The sequence below is a fragment of the Cervus canadensis genome, chromosome 32 (genome assembly GCF_019320065.1).
Source record: "Cervus canadensis isolate Bull #8, Minnesota chromosome 32, ASM1932006v1, whole genome shotgun sequence".
NCBI classification, from domain to species: domain Eukaryota; kingdom Metazoa; phylum Chordata; class Mammalia; order Artiodactyla; family Cervidae; genus Cervus; species Cervus canadensis.
Genome location: NC_057417.1, coordinates 29,128,277 through 29,141,698, shown reverse-complemented (window position 1 = coordinate 29,141,698; position 13,422 = coordinate 29,128,277). Strand labels below are relative to the sequence as shown.

The window sequence follows — 13,422 nt, the reverse complement described above, 5'->3', positions numbered from 1 at the left end:
GCGTCTGTATACTGGGGGCGATGAAGCACTTTTCTGTGTGCGAAGCACTTTTAAAACTGAGCATAAAGTGATGTTTCTTATTATCAAGTACAGGCATACCTTGGAGATACACACCTTTGGTTCCAGAATCTTGAAATAAAGCAAGTCACACAGATTTTTCCAGTTTCCCAGTGCATGTAAAAGTTATATTTATACTGTGCTGAAGCCTAGTAGGTGTGCAATAACATTATGCCTTAAAAAATGTATGGACTTTACATAATAAAGGACATCTTGCTGTCTGTGACAACACGGATCCCAGGAAGCTGAGGGTTTTCTGCTAAGTAAGGTAAGTCAGAGAAAGACTACACTGTATGGCTTCCTTGTTTGTGTAATCTCAAAAACAAAACCGAGAATAAGTGAAAGGAAAGAAAACAAAACAACACTCACAGATACACAGAATAGATTATCTGTTTATGAGAGGGGAAGGAATTTGGAGGGGAAAAAGATTTAAGGGCGTCAATTTTATGGTGGCGGGGCATTAACTAGATTATTGTGGGGGTCACTTTCTAGTGTGTACAAATATCGAATTATTATGTTGTACACTTGAAACTAATATAATGTTGCATACCAATTCTACTGCAAAATAAATAAATAAGAAACATGTACGGACTTTATAAATACTTTATTGCTAAGAAATACTAGCCATCATAATTTTAATCTCTTTGCTGGTGGAAGGTCTTGCCTTGATGTTGATGACTGCTAACTAATCAGGGTGGTGGCTGCTAAAGGCTGCGACGGCTGTGACAATTTCTTAAAATAGGACAACAATGATCGACTGCATTGATTGACTCTTCCTTTCACAGTTTCTCCGTAGCATGCAATGCCGTTTGATAGCACTTTCCTTATAGCAGAACTTCTTTCAAAATGAGAGGCAATGCCCTCTAACCTTGCCATAGCTTTGTCAACTAAGATTACGTAATACTGTCACTCCTTCCTTGTCACTTCAGCCTTCTTCTCGGCAACAGCAGCAGGAGTAAATTCTATCTCAAGAAACTACTTTCTTTGCTCACCTGGAATAAAAGACTCTTCATCCATTAGTTTTATCATGAGATTATAGCAATTCAGTCACATCTTCAGGCTCCTCTTCTAGTCCTCCTGCTTTTTCCACTGCATCTATAGTTATATCAAAGGTCACCAATCGCAGGTCACCATAACAAAGATCATAGTAATTTAGAAGTTTAAAATATCACAAGGATTACGAAAATGTGACACAGAGATGCGAAGTGAGCAAATAGTGTTGGAAAAATAGTGTTAAGAGGCTTGTTCAATGTGGGGTTGCTATGAACCTTCAACTTGTTAAAAAAAAAAAAAACAACTCAGGATCTGTGAAGCACAATAAAACAAAGCATAATAAAATAAGGTCTGCCTGCCTCTACAGAGAAGAGACACCAAAAAGCTGAAATGATGTGGGTATACTGCGTGCTCAGTCACTCAGTTAGTCGTGTCCGATTCTTTGCAACCCCATGGACTGTAACCTCTGTCCGTGGAATTTTTCAGGCAAGAATACTGGAGCAAGTTGCCATTTCCTACTCTGAGGGATCTTCCCAATCCAGGGATGGAAGCTGCGTCTCTTGCATCTCCTGCATTGGCAGGTGGCTTCTTTCAACTGTGCCACCTGGGAAGTCACTGCAAAAATGGTTGAAAGGAACACTGCAGAAATAGTCACTAGACGAGACTAGAGTGTAAAGGGTCATCAGGACTGGCTGCTTGGTTCAGACTTATAGGATGAATAAGAGGGATTTGGGTTTGTTGGGAGAGAATGGCAGGGCATTCCAGAAAACAATGTGAACAAAATCACAAAGAAAAATAAATAACAGCAAGGCAGGTTCAAGTCATCTGAGAATGAAGCCCCAAGTCACCAGGGTGGTTTTCAGATGGCTGCCTCCCTCCTCTGATAACCGAGCCAGTCGACTCCCCTTTTTTCTTACACCTTCTCTTAGTCCAACCAAGCTGTCTGATCTTTATCCCTTGAACAGCCATACTTTTTGTTACCCTTCATGTCCAAGGCTTAGAGTCTGAAAACTAAGAAAAAGGTAGCTGGGAAACCAAGAGATGGGATGGTTTCAGGGGAAGGGAGAAGGAAGGTACTCATTTGTGGCAAAGGAAGTTTGAGATGACAATGGAACTTTCGAGTGGGGGAATCCAGTACATTTATTCAACAAACAGTGGCACCTGCTGCATGCCAGGCACTGTGCTCAACACAGGAGCAACAGAAAAAGAAGGCCTGGTGGCCCAGTGGCTAAGACCCCACGCTCCTAACGCATGGAGAGGAGCCGAGGTTCCACCTCTGGTTAAGGAACTAGGTCTCACCTGCCCGCAACTAACAATACTGCCTGCCATAACAAAGACCTGGTGCAGCCAAATAACCATTTTTACAAGAAAAAGAAAATGAAGACAGCTTGTCCTCTAGCAGGAATAATAGATACTATATAGGTACTACTATTTTGAAATTAGAATTTAGCATATTTGGGGTGAGAAGTAAGATTTAAATATCTAGGACTTCCCTAGTGGTCCGGTAGTGAAGAGTTCACCTCCTGCCAAGGCAGGCGACTCAGGTTAGATCCCTGATCTGGGAAGATCCCATGTGCTGCGGACAACAGCCTGTGCACAACTAGTGAGCACCAGCTCTAGGGTCCCTGAGCCCCAGCTACTGAAGCCTGAGGGCCGCAACAAGGGAAGCCATCGCAGTGGGCACCGCAACCAGAGAAAGCTCCAGCGTAGACAAAAGTAAATGAATAAATTAAAATTTAAAAAAAGATCTAGATTAGGTAACATGCACACCAATCATAACTGAAGTCAACCAACCAGCACTGTGATAGGTGCTATAAAAAAATAAAAGATGAGTAAGACATCATCCCACGAGGTGCTTCCGAACCAGCTGAACAGGTGGGGCCAACTCACATGTGTGGTCAACGGATGATACAACCTGATCACCAAGTTTACCAGAGTCCCGAGTTACCGGGGATTGAAAGCAACTCTGGCTAAATGAAACACAAAAGGAAACTGGGGAGCTCAAGGAATTGTCAGGAGGGCCAGAGAACCAGCAGAAGGTCTCATGCTAGAGACAGTGGCCCAAATCACAAATCATGGGATGCCTACATGGTACCCCTCACTAGCACAGGACGCTGCCGTTGGTGCCACTCTACCTGCACCCTAGGTTTTGTCCTCTGACCCTCTGCCAGAATTCAGAGGTATTCAGGACCCTTCAGAATTCAAATTCAATACTTTGAATTCAGAAGTCAAAGGATTCAGGACCCTTACCTGTCCTCATTACCCCATCCCCACCTCATTCCCTCCTGGATCAAAGTCCAGGTGGGTGCATGGATTGGCCGAGTCCAGCAGACAGGCTCATGCTATGGGCACAAAAAGCAAATTCAAATGCTACACTGCAAGGTTGTGCTATTTCCCCCTGGCATCATAATGTGAGGATTCCCAAACCCTTGGAAGGGGGTTTAGAGCCAGGGAAGTGAGAAATAATGGCAAACATCTACCACACAAAGTATTCAGGACTCTTATGAACAGCATATGATAAGGTCTCAGTTGCTTAGTTAAAAAAAGAAGTTAAAAAAAAAAACCTCAGAGATGACTCCAAATGACATCAGAGAACAATGACTACTTAAAGAATGAGCCAAAAATGGTTGCAGGGAGCATCATCAGAAGAGGGAGAAAGACAGATCACAGACTCAGAAATGAAAGGCTTCGGGGGCCATATGGACCCCCCCTTCCACCCACTGCAAGAACTGCTTCTACAACCAGATGAGGGAAGGCTCGGGGAGGTGTCAGCATGGGCTTTGCCAGATAACAATACAAAGACCAATGGTACCTATGAAGGAGAATCTCACCTCTTCTATTTTTCCATTTATACAAATGGCATCACTAATCCTTCAGGCTCATCTTTGATTCTTCTTCCTTCTCTACTTAGATGAGTTCGCAGCTTCAATTGATTGGCCCATTACAGGTATCTCTCCAATTTGTCGAACTCCATGGGCTTCCCTCATAGCTCAGTTGGTAAAGGAGATCCCGGTTCTCAATTCCTGGGTTGGGAAGATCCGCTGGAGAAGGGATAGGCTACCTACTCCAGTATTCTTGGGATTCTCTTGTGGCTCAGCTGGTAAAGAATCCACCTGCAATGTGGGAGACCTGGGCTCAAACCCTGGAATGGGAAGGTCCCCTGGAGAAATGAAAGTATTCTGGCCTGGAGAATTCCATGGACTGTATAGGCCATGGGGTCCCAAAGAGTAAGACATGACTAAGTGACTTTCACTTTTCATTTCATCTTTGTGTCTAGATTCCCAAAACTGCCTTCTAACTGGTGGTCCCCAATATTTTGGGCACCAGGGGCCAGTTTCATGGAAGATAATTTTTCCATGCATGCCTAGGGGTGGTTTTGGGATGATTCATGCACATTATAATTACTGTGCACTTTATTTCAATTATTATTACATCAGCTCCACCTTAAATCATCAGGCATTAGCTCCTGGAGGTTGGGGACTCCTGTCCCAGATGATCTTGCAGCCTTCCATTTGTTCTTTCAAATCATCCCCATATTACTATAAGATTAACCTTCTGAAAATGTTTTCACCAAGTTATTCACCAGCTTGGACAATCATAATGACTTCCAACTTCCCACTGCATCAAATCCAAACTCACTTGCAGATACAAGTTTATTGGAGTCTCTAACTCATAGACTATCTATGTATATCATTCACTAACAATGAAGAAACATAGTCCATCTTCTAGCTAGTTTAAACCACTTAGATCTATGATTTTATATGAGCAAAACCCATATTTCTAACAATTCTCTCATGAATCTTATCTTCTCTGCAGCTAGGCACAGCATGTTGAGATAAGGAATTCTAGAAAATGCCATCTTTTCAAGGAGTGTAGGAGCTTACATCTCTGGATCTTCTGCACTTCCTCGGGCTGTTGCCTAGATCTCTTCTTTGCCTCACTGCTCATTACTTCTTTATAAACAACCTTCTCCTCTCCCCTATGAGCACATTCTATTATTTTGCCTTCTGTCCTTCTTACACACTGTCATTCCTTCTTTTCACTCTGTAACAAAGTACCCTTTCTAACTTTAACAACTTACCTTATTGATATTATTTCTGACCTAAAAAAATAACACCAAGATAGTTCAGCCAACATCTATGCCATTGGCAAGCCTATGTCATAGGCAGAGGAGAAAAGGACATGAAAAAGAAAGGATGAAGAAAAAGTACTAGAAGAAAGAAGTTGGGAAAAGCAAATAGTAGTAATTACTACTGTTATCAGTAATTACTACTGATATTACAATATCAACTGTTGACAATGTTTCAGATACTTTCTATCCAGCCTCAAATCAGACTTGCAAGGTTGGTATTGCTATCTTCATTTTTTAAATGAGGAAATGGAGGTTTAAATGACCCACCCGAGACTGTACATCAGGTAAGGGTCAGAGACCAGATTGCATCACAGGTGAATTAAGCCCACCATCTTGCAACTAAAGCATATGACCTCCATAAAAAAAGAGTAAGAAGAAAAGAACACAAAGTGGAGACAGGTAGGGCCTTACCAACAATTGCTTCAAGTGCTACTCAAAAATAATAGCATCATTGCTGCTGCTGCTAAGTCACTTCATCATCAGTTACCAACAATTGTCTAGAAATATACCATTAAGCTTTGGCATGACGAAATTTAAGATTTCCTCTTATCCATGTATATGCAAAGTCCTTTAGCATGTGGACACTCACACTTGCAAATCCTGTCAAAAAACATGTATTGCAATTTACCTCCATCTCATCTTTACACTCGTGTCTGGGTTACACTGTCCCTTTTAGCTTTCACCCATGCTAACTTTTCAAGATTTTCTTTATTTCTTCCTCTTTCTTTCTTCTTAATCATGTTTCTCATCCTCTTCCTTACATCACTTTTCTATCAGCTTCTCCTCTTCTCTTTTTATTTCTCGTCTGCCTCATTACCTACACCTTTCTCTTACTTCGAGTGTTGTTGCATCCAGCAGGTTCTCAGTAGATATCTATTTTGAGCTCCATACTTTTCTCATACCTGCCCCACCACCACCCTTTGTCTTTGCCTTCCTCATCATTCCTCCTTCTCCACAGATAGTTTCCACCCTGCTCCCTCTCAATCGCCCTCACCCCTTCCATTAAATCACCCTACTTCCTCACAAACTCCAGGGGTCATCTTATCCACCTCTCACCCCTTTTCCCGCCTTTTCCCCCCTAGGTTCCAAAGCGCGAGGACCTCATTGTCCTCCTCCCTCATCTTCCAACCAGCCCACCAGACAGCCTTGTTTCCATGACGACAGGGCTACTCAAAGCTGAAGTCAAGGACCTGGTTGCCATGGCCACCGCTTCGCCGCCTCCGGCCCCGCCCGCGCGCCCCGCGGCGTCGGCGCCTGCGCAGTACGCAGCGCATTGGTTCCCGGCGCCCTGGCGGACGGGGCGTGGCTTCAAGCGAGAGGGAGGGAAGGAGGCGAAAGGGTAAGAAAGGGAGTGGAACTGGCGCCTACGGTGGCCGAAGAGGGACGCGCAGGGCCGGAGGCTGCAGGATGGTAGGCTGTGCGAAGCGGGAGGGGAGGGGGGACCGAGGGGCGTGGGCTGCACCTGCAGGGGTCCTTGGGGGCTGCCCTCTGTGAGAGCCGCTCTTTTCCTTCTTCCAGTTCTCAGAGGCCCTCACTTACCTGGGCGGGTGGGCGAGCCGGCCTCGGAAGGAAGAGCAGCTGGAAATGGCTTTTGGGAGAAGCGGCGGGGAGTGGGCGCATTTGTAGGGCGAGAGGGAGGTGACTAGGGGGCGGCGGGACCGTCCGGAGCCAGGGGCAGCGCGCGGGTCGCGATTTCAGGGGTCCGAATCACTGCCGCAGGGAACTCGCGCGAGGAACGGGGGCTCGGGGGCCTGCTGGCGGACGGAGGCGGCGGGGGTCGCCTGTCTCCGAGACCCTCCGTCCACGTGCAGCCCAGAGTGGAGCGGCGGCCTGCGGGGAGGCCGGTGTGTGGGAGGGGATCGTTCCGGGTGCGAGGTGTGGACGTCCTGCCTCGGTTTGTCGTCCTGCCCACCTGGAGGCGGGGATGAGGTGGGGGAAGCCAGGTGGGCTCGAGTTTTGCTCTCTGGGACCTAGGCTTTGGCTTCCCGGCTCCGGTGCTCTTGGCTCTCCGCCCCCCTACCCTATCCTCTTTCCGGAACGCAGGCCTTCCGTCTTCCTGCTCCCTGGCCCACCCTCCCATCCTAGCCTCCCTTGCACCACTCTTTTGCCCTCCGGCCACGCTAGCAGCGCTTCCCCTTCCCCGCGAGCAAAAAATACAGTTCTCTGGAATTCTGATCTGTAGCCGTCTAGGCTAGCAGTGTCCCACACACCCAGGACTCCAGCCCTGGTGGGCATACACGGAGAGAAGAGCTACAGGGGGAGGGAGATGACTCCAGGATGTGGCCTGGAGCCCCCACCCCCTGGAAATGGGAAACTGGGGGTGCACGGTGTAGCGAGAACTCTGCATGTCTTCCTGCTCCACCTCCTTGTGCTCATTCCAGGAACATTCTCTAGGCGAGCCACCCAGAATGGCTGGGTCCAAACTGAGGAACTGAAAGGGAAATTGATCACCTGGTATCTGGGGAGGTGTGGGCATGTTAGGGAGGCACCCTAAAAGGAAAAAAAAAGGAATACCTCTAAAAAAAAAAAAAAAAGGAATACCTCTGGCTGTATGCCTGGATGGCTGAGTAGAGTGGAGGGTGGTGGAATCTAGGGGGTCCTGGTATCTTGTGCTAACATAAAGGATACCACTGGGCATAGGAATGGAGGGTAGTGTGTTGGGGACATTGGCTAGGGTATATGGCTAGGATGGGGCAGAGGGGTAGCTTCTTGGAAAGAAAATACCTGATTTTAGGATGGTGGTGGGTAGAAAGAGCAGGAAAGAAAGCAGACATCTCTTTGCCATCAACTAAGGGGCTGCTAGTCACTGTGCTAGCATTTTACTGACCTTTGGAAACCAGGTTTAGGAAACAGCAAGTCAGGAATAATAATAATGACATCCAAGGTGTTATAGTGCTTACTTCGTGCCAGGCACTATTTCCTATGTCAGTTCCACCTAACAATTCTGTAAGGTAGGTACTTTTATTATTTCCATCTGACACATGAGGGCACTGAAGCCCAGAGACCTGCAGTAATGACCAGGGCAAATTTCTCAACTAGTAGAGCCAGGATTCAAACCCACACAACAGACTCAGAAGCTCTGACGCCCCCTCCAAGGAAAGGCACTTGCTGATGGGAATCCCCAGTTGACGAGAAGGGCTGATGTTTTGAAGAAAGTAGGGTCTATGAGGAGAGAAGAGTTGAATGGGAGGAGTTTGGGACTGTGTGGTTTTGGAGGAAACAAGCTCAGAGAATCAAAGCTCTAAACCTCGGCTCTGACTCCTCCTTCCTCTCCCTACCCCCCACCCCCAGATGCGGTTCATGCTCCTGTTCAGCCGGCAGGGGAAGCTGCGGCTGCAGAAATGGTACCTGGCCACCTCAGACAAGGAGCGGAAGAAGATGGTTCGCGAGCTGATGCAGGTGGTTCTGGCGCGCAAGCCCAAGATGTGCAGCTTCCTGGAGTGGAGGGACCTCAAAGTTGTCTACAAGAGGTGACTCCTCACTTACTTTCAGACCTGCCTGTATCCTGCCTGACTGGGGTCTGGGATGGGTTCAGCTGGCTGGGAAATAGGCAGTCCCGTATGTCTGGCAAAGTTTCCCTGGTGGCTCAGACAGTAAAGAATCTGCCTGCAATGCAGGAGGCCTGGGTTCTATCCCTAGGTTGGGAAGATCCCTGGGAGAAGGGAATAGCCATCTGCTCCAGAGAATCCCATGGCAAGAGGAGCCTGGCAAGCTATAGTCCAGAGTCGCTAACACTTAACTAACTAGGTCTGGGAGAGCTGAGAGCTAAGGACATCCGGAAGGCAGTGATGAACTCCAGCCATCCTTTACTTTCCAAAATCACCTTGAAGAGATTCTTGTTCCCTTTTGGTTTTGCTCAAGCCTGGTGCCTATTTCATGCACCTACCCTCTGTCCCAAAGGCCCGATCTTACTGATTGCACACATCCCTTGCAGCCTCACTGAACAATCATAGACCCTGTGCCACTTTGCCAATTCACACACTCACAGACACACAAACTCTTTGTGGTTCCTCCTCTGAGCAGGTGAATTTGTTGGCTCAGGTTTTTGCTGAGTCAAACTGAATGGGTCAGAGGTCAAGAGGGAAAGAACTTGTGTCTTTGCCTGTGTTGATGAGAGGCACTAAGAGACACAGTGAATTACTATTTGCTTACCCTGGAGCTACACCACCTGTGTCCAGTAAGGACACAGATCCAGGAGTGGGGGGAAACGGGAGGTTCGGACACAGAATGCCTGGGTCCCGAAGCAGCCCCGGCAGCACTCCCAGCCATCCATCCCTCCTGTGTCCCTGTCCTCAGATACGCCAGCCTCTACTTCTGCTGTGCCATCGAGGGCCAAGACAATGAGCTCATCACACTGGAGCTGATCCACCGATATGTGGAGCTCCTGGACAAATACTTTGGCAGCGTAAGTCTCTCCACCCACCCGTTTCCACGCCTGGCAATCCCCTCTTTCTACCAGACTCTGGGACCCTTCCAGTCTCTGTCCTGTCTCAGGAATGGGGAAGTTGGAACAGTGAGAACAGTAATTAATCTCCCTCTTTAAGCCTTAAGCCTATTAGCCATGCCTCTTAATCAGCCCCCCCCCCCCCCACCGACCCGCCGCGGGAGAAGGGTGGGAACCAGAATCTGCCACTTAATCAATCCATCTAGAGCTCAACTCAAACTTCCCACACAAGGTCAGAGGCCACATTCAGATAGTATCAGTGGTTCCTGACCTTGACTTTGCTTTGGAGTCTTCTGTAGAGTTTTTTTTTAAACAGTAGCGATGCCTGGGTATCACCCCCAGAGATTCTGAGTGAACTGATCTGAGCTACAGTCTGGGCACTGGCAGTGAGGTCATATTTTAGATGGGGAATAGTAATAACTCCATGATTTGTGTTTTACTTAACAGTTTACAAAGAGCTTTCAGGTTCTCCTGTTTGTTCCTCATTCCATGAGTAGGTGTTGGTGTCTCCATTTTTGGAAGAGAAAACAGACTCAGAGAAGTTAAATGGCATGTAGAGTTAGCTGGTTTCCTTCTAGGCTTTCCTGGCTCAGTGATAAGAATTCGCCTGCCAATGCAAGAGACGTGGGTTCGATCCCTGGCTTGGAAAGATCCCCTGGAGAAGGAAATGGCAACCCACTCCAGTATTCTTGCCTGGGAAATCGCATGGACAGAGGAGCCTGGCAGGCTACAGTATATGGGGTCACAAAAGAGTCGGACATGACTTAGTGACTAAAGTAAGAGTTAGCTGGTTAGTGTCAGAGTGCGGCCTAGAACTGAAGTCATTTATTCGGTGATCCAGAGTCTCTGAGTTCCCTGCTCTGTCACAGCGCCTGGGGGTACAGGGGTGGGGATGTGCAGGGAAGCTGACCCGACCTCTGGTAGGATTTGTGCCATAGATTTAGGAGAGAAGGCAACAGGAGTCAGGGTCAAGGGTAGACTTGAGCAACTAATATCTCACGATCACAGAGGGAGACGCAAGAGAAGGAGAAGGAAAAGCTGAACCCAGGACGAAAGCCTAGGGTTTGGGAGGACATAGACCTGGGGCGAGAACCCAAGGTGGAGAGGAGTGGTCATGAAGGCCACGGAGCCAAGGTGGGGAAAGAGCTGGGGAGGCTGGGGTGCAGGTGATGGGGGAGCATGCACCTTGACCCTCACCTCTGCCTCCTCCCCCCACCCCCAGGTTTGTGAGCTGGACATCATCTTCAACTTTGAGAAGGCTTACTTCATCTTGGATGAGTTTCTGATGGGGGGAGACGTCCAGGACACCTCCAAGAAGAGTGTGCTGAAGGCCATCGAGCAGGCGGACCTACTGCAGGAGGTACGGGTCCGGGACAGTGAGGAGGAGGAAGAGGACCGTGGCCGAGGGCGCCCTCCCTACCCTGGACCCCTTGCCTGCGGACCCCAGCTGCCCGCTTCCCGCCGCTACCGAAATGGCCCCCCTCCCTGTGGCGTCTGGCCCCCACGCTGCCAGGCTGGCCAGCTGGCCCTCAAGCCCTGACTGCTCAGGGTAGGAGGTAGTGGGGGTGGCAGACAGCCTGCCTGGACCAATTCCCCCGTCCTTCTCCCGAGACCCAGAGTGTCTCATCCCAGCCAGATCACCTTTGCCCCATGCTTCTCTTGGTCTTTAGGGTTGCCTGGAGAATTGGGGAAGGGGCACACAATAGGTCATTCTTTTTCTTCCGTAGGGTTTTCCCTTTTTGTAAGGGACACACATACTCAAAGCCTCTGCTGCTGAGAAGCAGAATTTTGCCCTGGGGATTTTGGGGGGTGGGGTTGAGGGCACCTGGTTGTTGATTCTCTCTTTTATGCGACACCCCCGCCCTCACCCCATTACTGCCTGCCCCCTCTCTGCTGTGCCACTGCTGAGCCTTGGTGCAAGGAGATGAGTCACCGGAACCTGCAGTGATGAGCAAGCCGGCCTGAGCTGGCTCTGAGGAGGGGGAGAAGAGAGGGGGGCTCATCCATGCAGCAGGAGAAAGGGTAGAATCTAACTTGCCACCTCACTGGTCCAGCTCCCCTCATCTCTTTCTCTCTCTCTCACACTCACACACACACACACACACACACACACACACACGTGCCCTGGCACTCACACACCCACCCTGTCACTAGTGCTCTGCTCAGACCCTTATGACTCATCTCTCTGCAGTCTGGTCCACCTTTCCTCGGGGACCCGATGCCAACTTCTTACCGCCTCCCCTGACTCTGGAGGAAAAAAAAAAAAGGTCCCACCCAACCATCTGCCACCTCCAGCCCTGGGAAAGCAGGTTTCCCAGCCCTCCCAGCCCCCATTTTCCTCCCTTCCCTTCAGCGAGTAAGGTCAAGGCCCCTGCTCACCAAGCTCCTGGCTTTGGGTTCTCTGGGTGGTGGTGGACTCAGCCTGGTGGCCTCGGTTGGCTCTACAGGGTGGTCTCAGGAGGCTGGGGTGCTCCCCTGAAGGGTCGCCAGCCATTCCAGCCTTGGGCTTACTTGGGCTTCTCTCTCCCCTCTCCCCCGTGTCTCTCTGTGTTCCCCCCCACCCCGGTCTGCCCTTGTGATTGCTGCCCTCCCCGCGCCCCTCACCCTCACCCTGTCTCTCCTGGTGTCTCCCCATCACCCTCTGTCTGTCTCTGCCTTAGGAGGATGAGTCGCCACGCAGTGTGCTGGAGGAGATGGGTCTGGCATAGCCCCCGCCCCGGGGCCGAGTGGAGATGTGGGGATCTGGTGCAGAGGTGGGGCGTCGGTGGCCCTTTTCCTCTTGGTGGGACCCAGCTGCGCCTGCTCTGCTGCCTCACCTTTTTCTGCAGTGAGCTGTGGGCTCAGGACCCTCAAACATTCTCTCCCTCCACCCCCTACCTCCTGTTTCCCCTTTTCCCACTGAAGGTTTTAAGGAGCTAGGAGGCAGGAAAAGGTGACCAAGTCGGGGGTGCTATTTGGCTTTCATTCCCTGCCTTTGAAGAACCAGTGTCACCCCAAACTTCCCCCCACCCTTATAACTGTAAATATATAAATATGTCAGGTTAAAGGGAAAAGGTTTTCAGGGCTCTTCTCTTCTCCCTGCCCCATAACCTACCTCCAGCCCTCTCCGCAGCCAGCCGGGGGCGGGGGCGGGCGGCCTCTCTGCCTGGGAGGGGGACTTCTCTGTCTCCAGAGGGAAGTCCTTTTCCCTCATCTGCCCCTCCCCTTCCTTCTTGGCTGCAGTGGGGCCTCTGTCCAGTGCCCGGGGAGGAACAACATAGTTAATTTTTTTCTAACCTTGCTATTTTGAGGGAAGGGAGGGCTGGGGGGAGGGCAGGCTTTACAGAAGACTGGGCCCTGTCCCTCCTTCACTCTTCTTCAATTCTGGGTGAGGCAGGAGCTAAGGGGGTGGGTGGGGAAAGTGTCTGATTCTTTTTCCTTCTCTCTGAAATAAAAGGAAAAGCATTTCTGGACTTTGGCTTGCTTAGGCTCTGTGAAGGTAGGCAGGGCTGCTGGGATCAGTGAGGACAGAAACTGAACCCTGCCCATTCCATTCCACTCTTCCCTGGAACTAGGATTGCCCCATTTAGGGTCAAAAAACAAAAGAGGACACCCAGCTCAATTTCTTATAATAATGAATAGTGATTTTTTAGGATAAGTATGTCCTATGCAGGGCTTCCCTGGTGGCTCAGTGGTAAAGAATCCGCCTGCCAATGCAGGAGACTCAGGTTCAATCCCTGAGTCAGGAAGATCCCCTGGAGAAGGGAATGGCTACCCACTCCAGGATTCTGGCCTGGGAAATCCCATGGACAGAGGG

General features: G+C 49.5%; 1 protein-coding gene and 1 long non-coding RNA gene across 2 annotated transcripts; one reads left to right on the top strand and one right to left on the bottom strand.

The window, feature by feature from the left end:
- Positions 1-606: 606 nt before the first annotated feature.
- On the bottom strand, positions 607-7,080 carry LOC122433302. Its single transcript, XR_006267070.1, has 3 exons — positions 6,722-7,080; positions 3,882-4,163; positions 607-1,152 (listed from the first exon to the last, which is right to left on the bottom strand). It is a non-coding gene; the product is annotated as an uncharacterized LOC122433302 (long non-coding RNA).
- AP1S1 (adaptor related protein complex 1 subunit sigma 1) lies at positions 6,472-13,078 on the top strand. Its single transcript, XM_043456094.1, has 5 exons — positions 6,472-6,592; positions 8,474-8,652; positions 9,479-9,587; positions 10,849-10,986; positions 12,287-13,078. The coding sequence occupies exons 1-5, from the start codon at positions 6,590-6,592 to the stop codon at positions 12,332-12,334; spliced, it is 477 nt and encodes a 158-aa protein (XP_043312029.1). The 5' UTR covers positions 6,472-6,589; the 3' UTR covers positions 12,335-13,078.
- Positions 13,079-13,422: the final 344 nt, after the last annotated feature.

What these genes read in the sequence shown, in the direction of transcription:
- AP1S1 (XM_043456094.1), top strand. An exon ending in CTCAAAGTTGTCTACAAGAG is followed by an intron (nt 8,653 to 9,478) that starts GTGACTCCTCAC and finishes CCCTGTCCTCAG; the next exon opens with ATACGCCAGCCTCTACTTCT. An exon ending in AGGCGGACCTACTGCAGGAG is followed by an intron (nt 10,987 to 12,286) that starts GTACGGGTCCGG and finishes TCTCTGCCTTAG; the next exon opens with GAGGATGAGTCGCCACGCAG.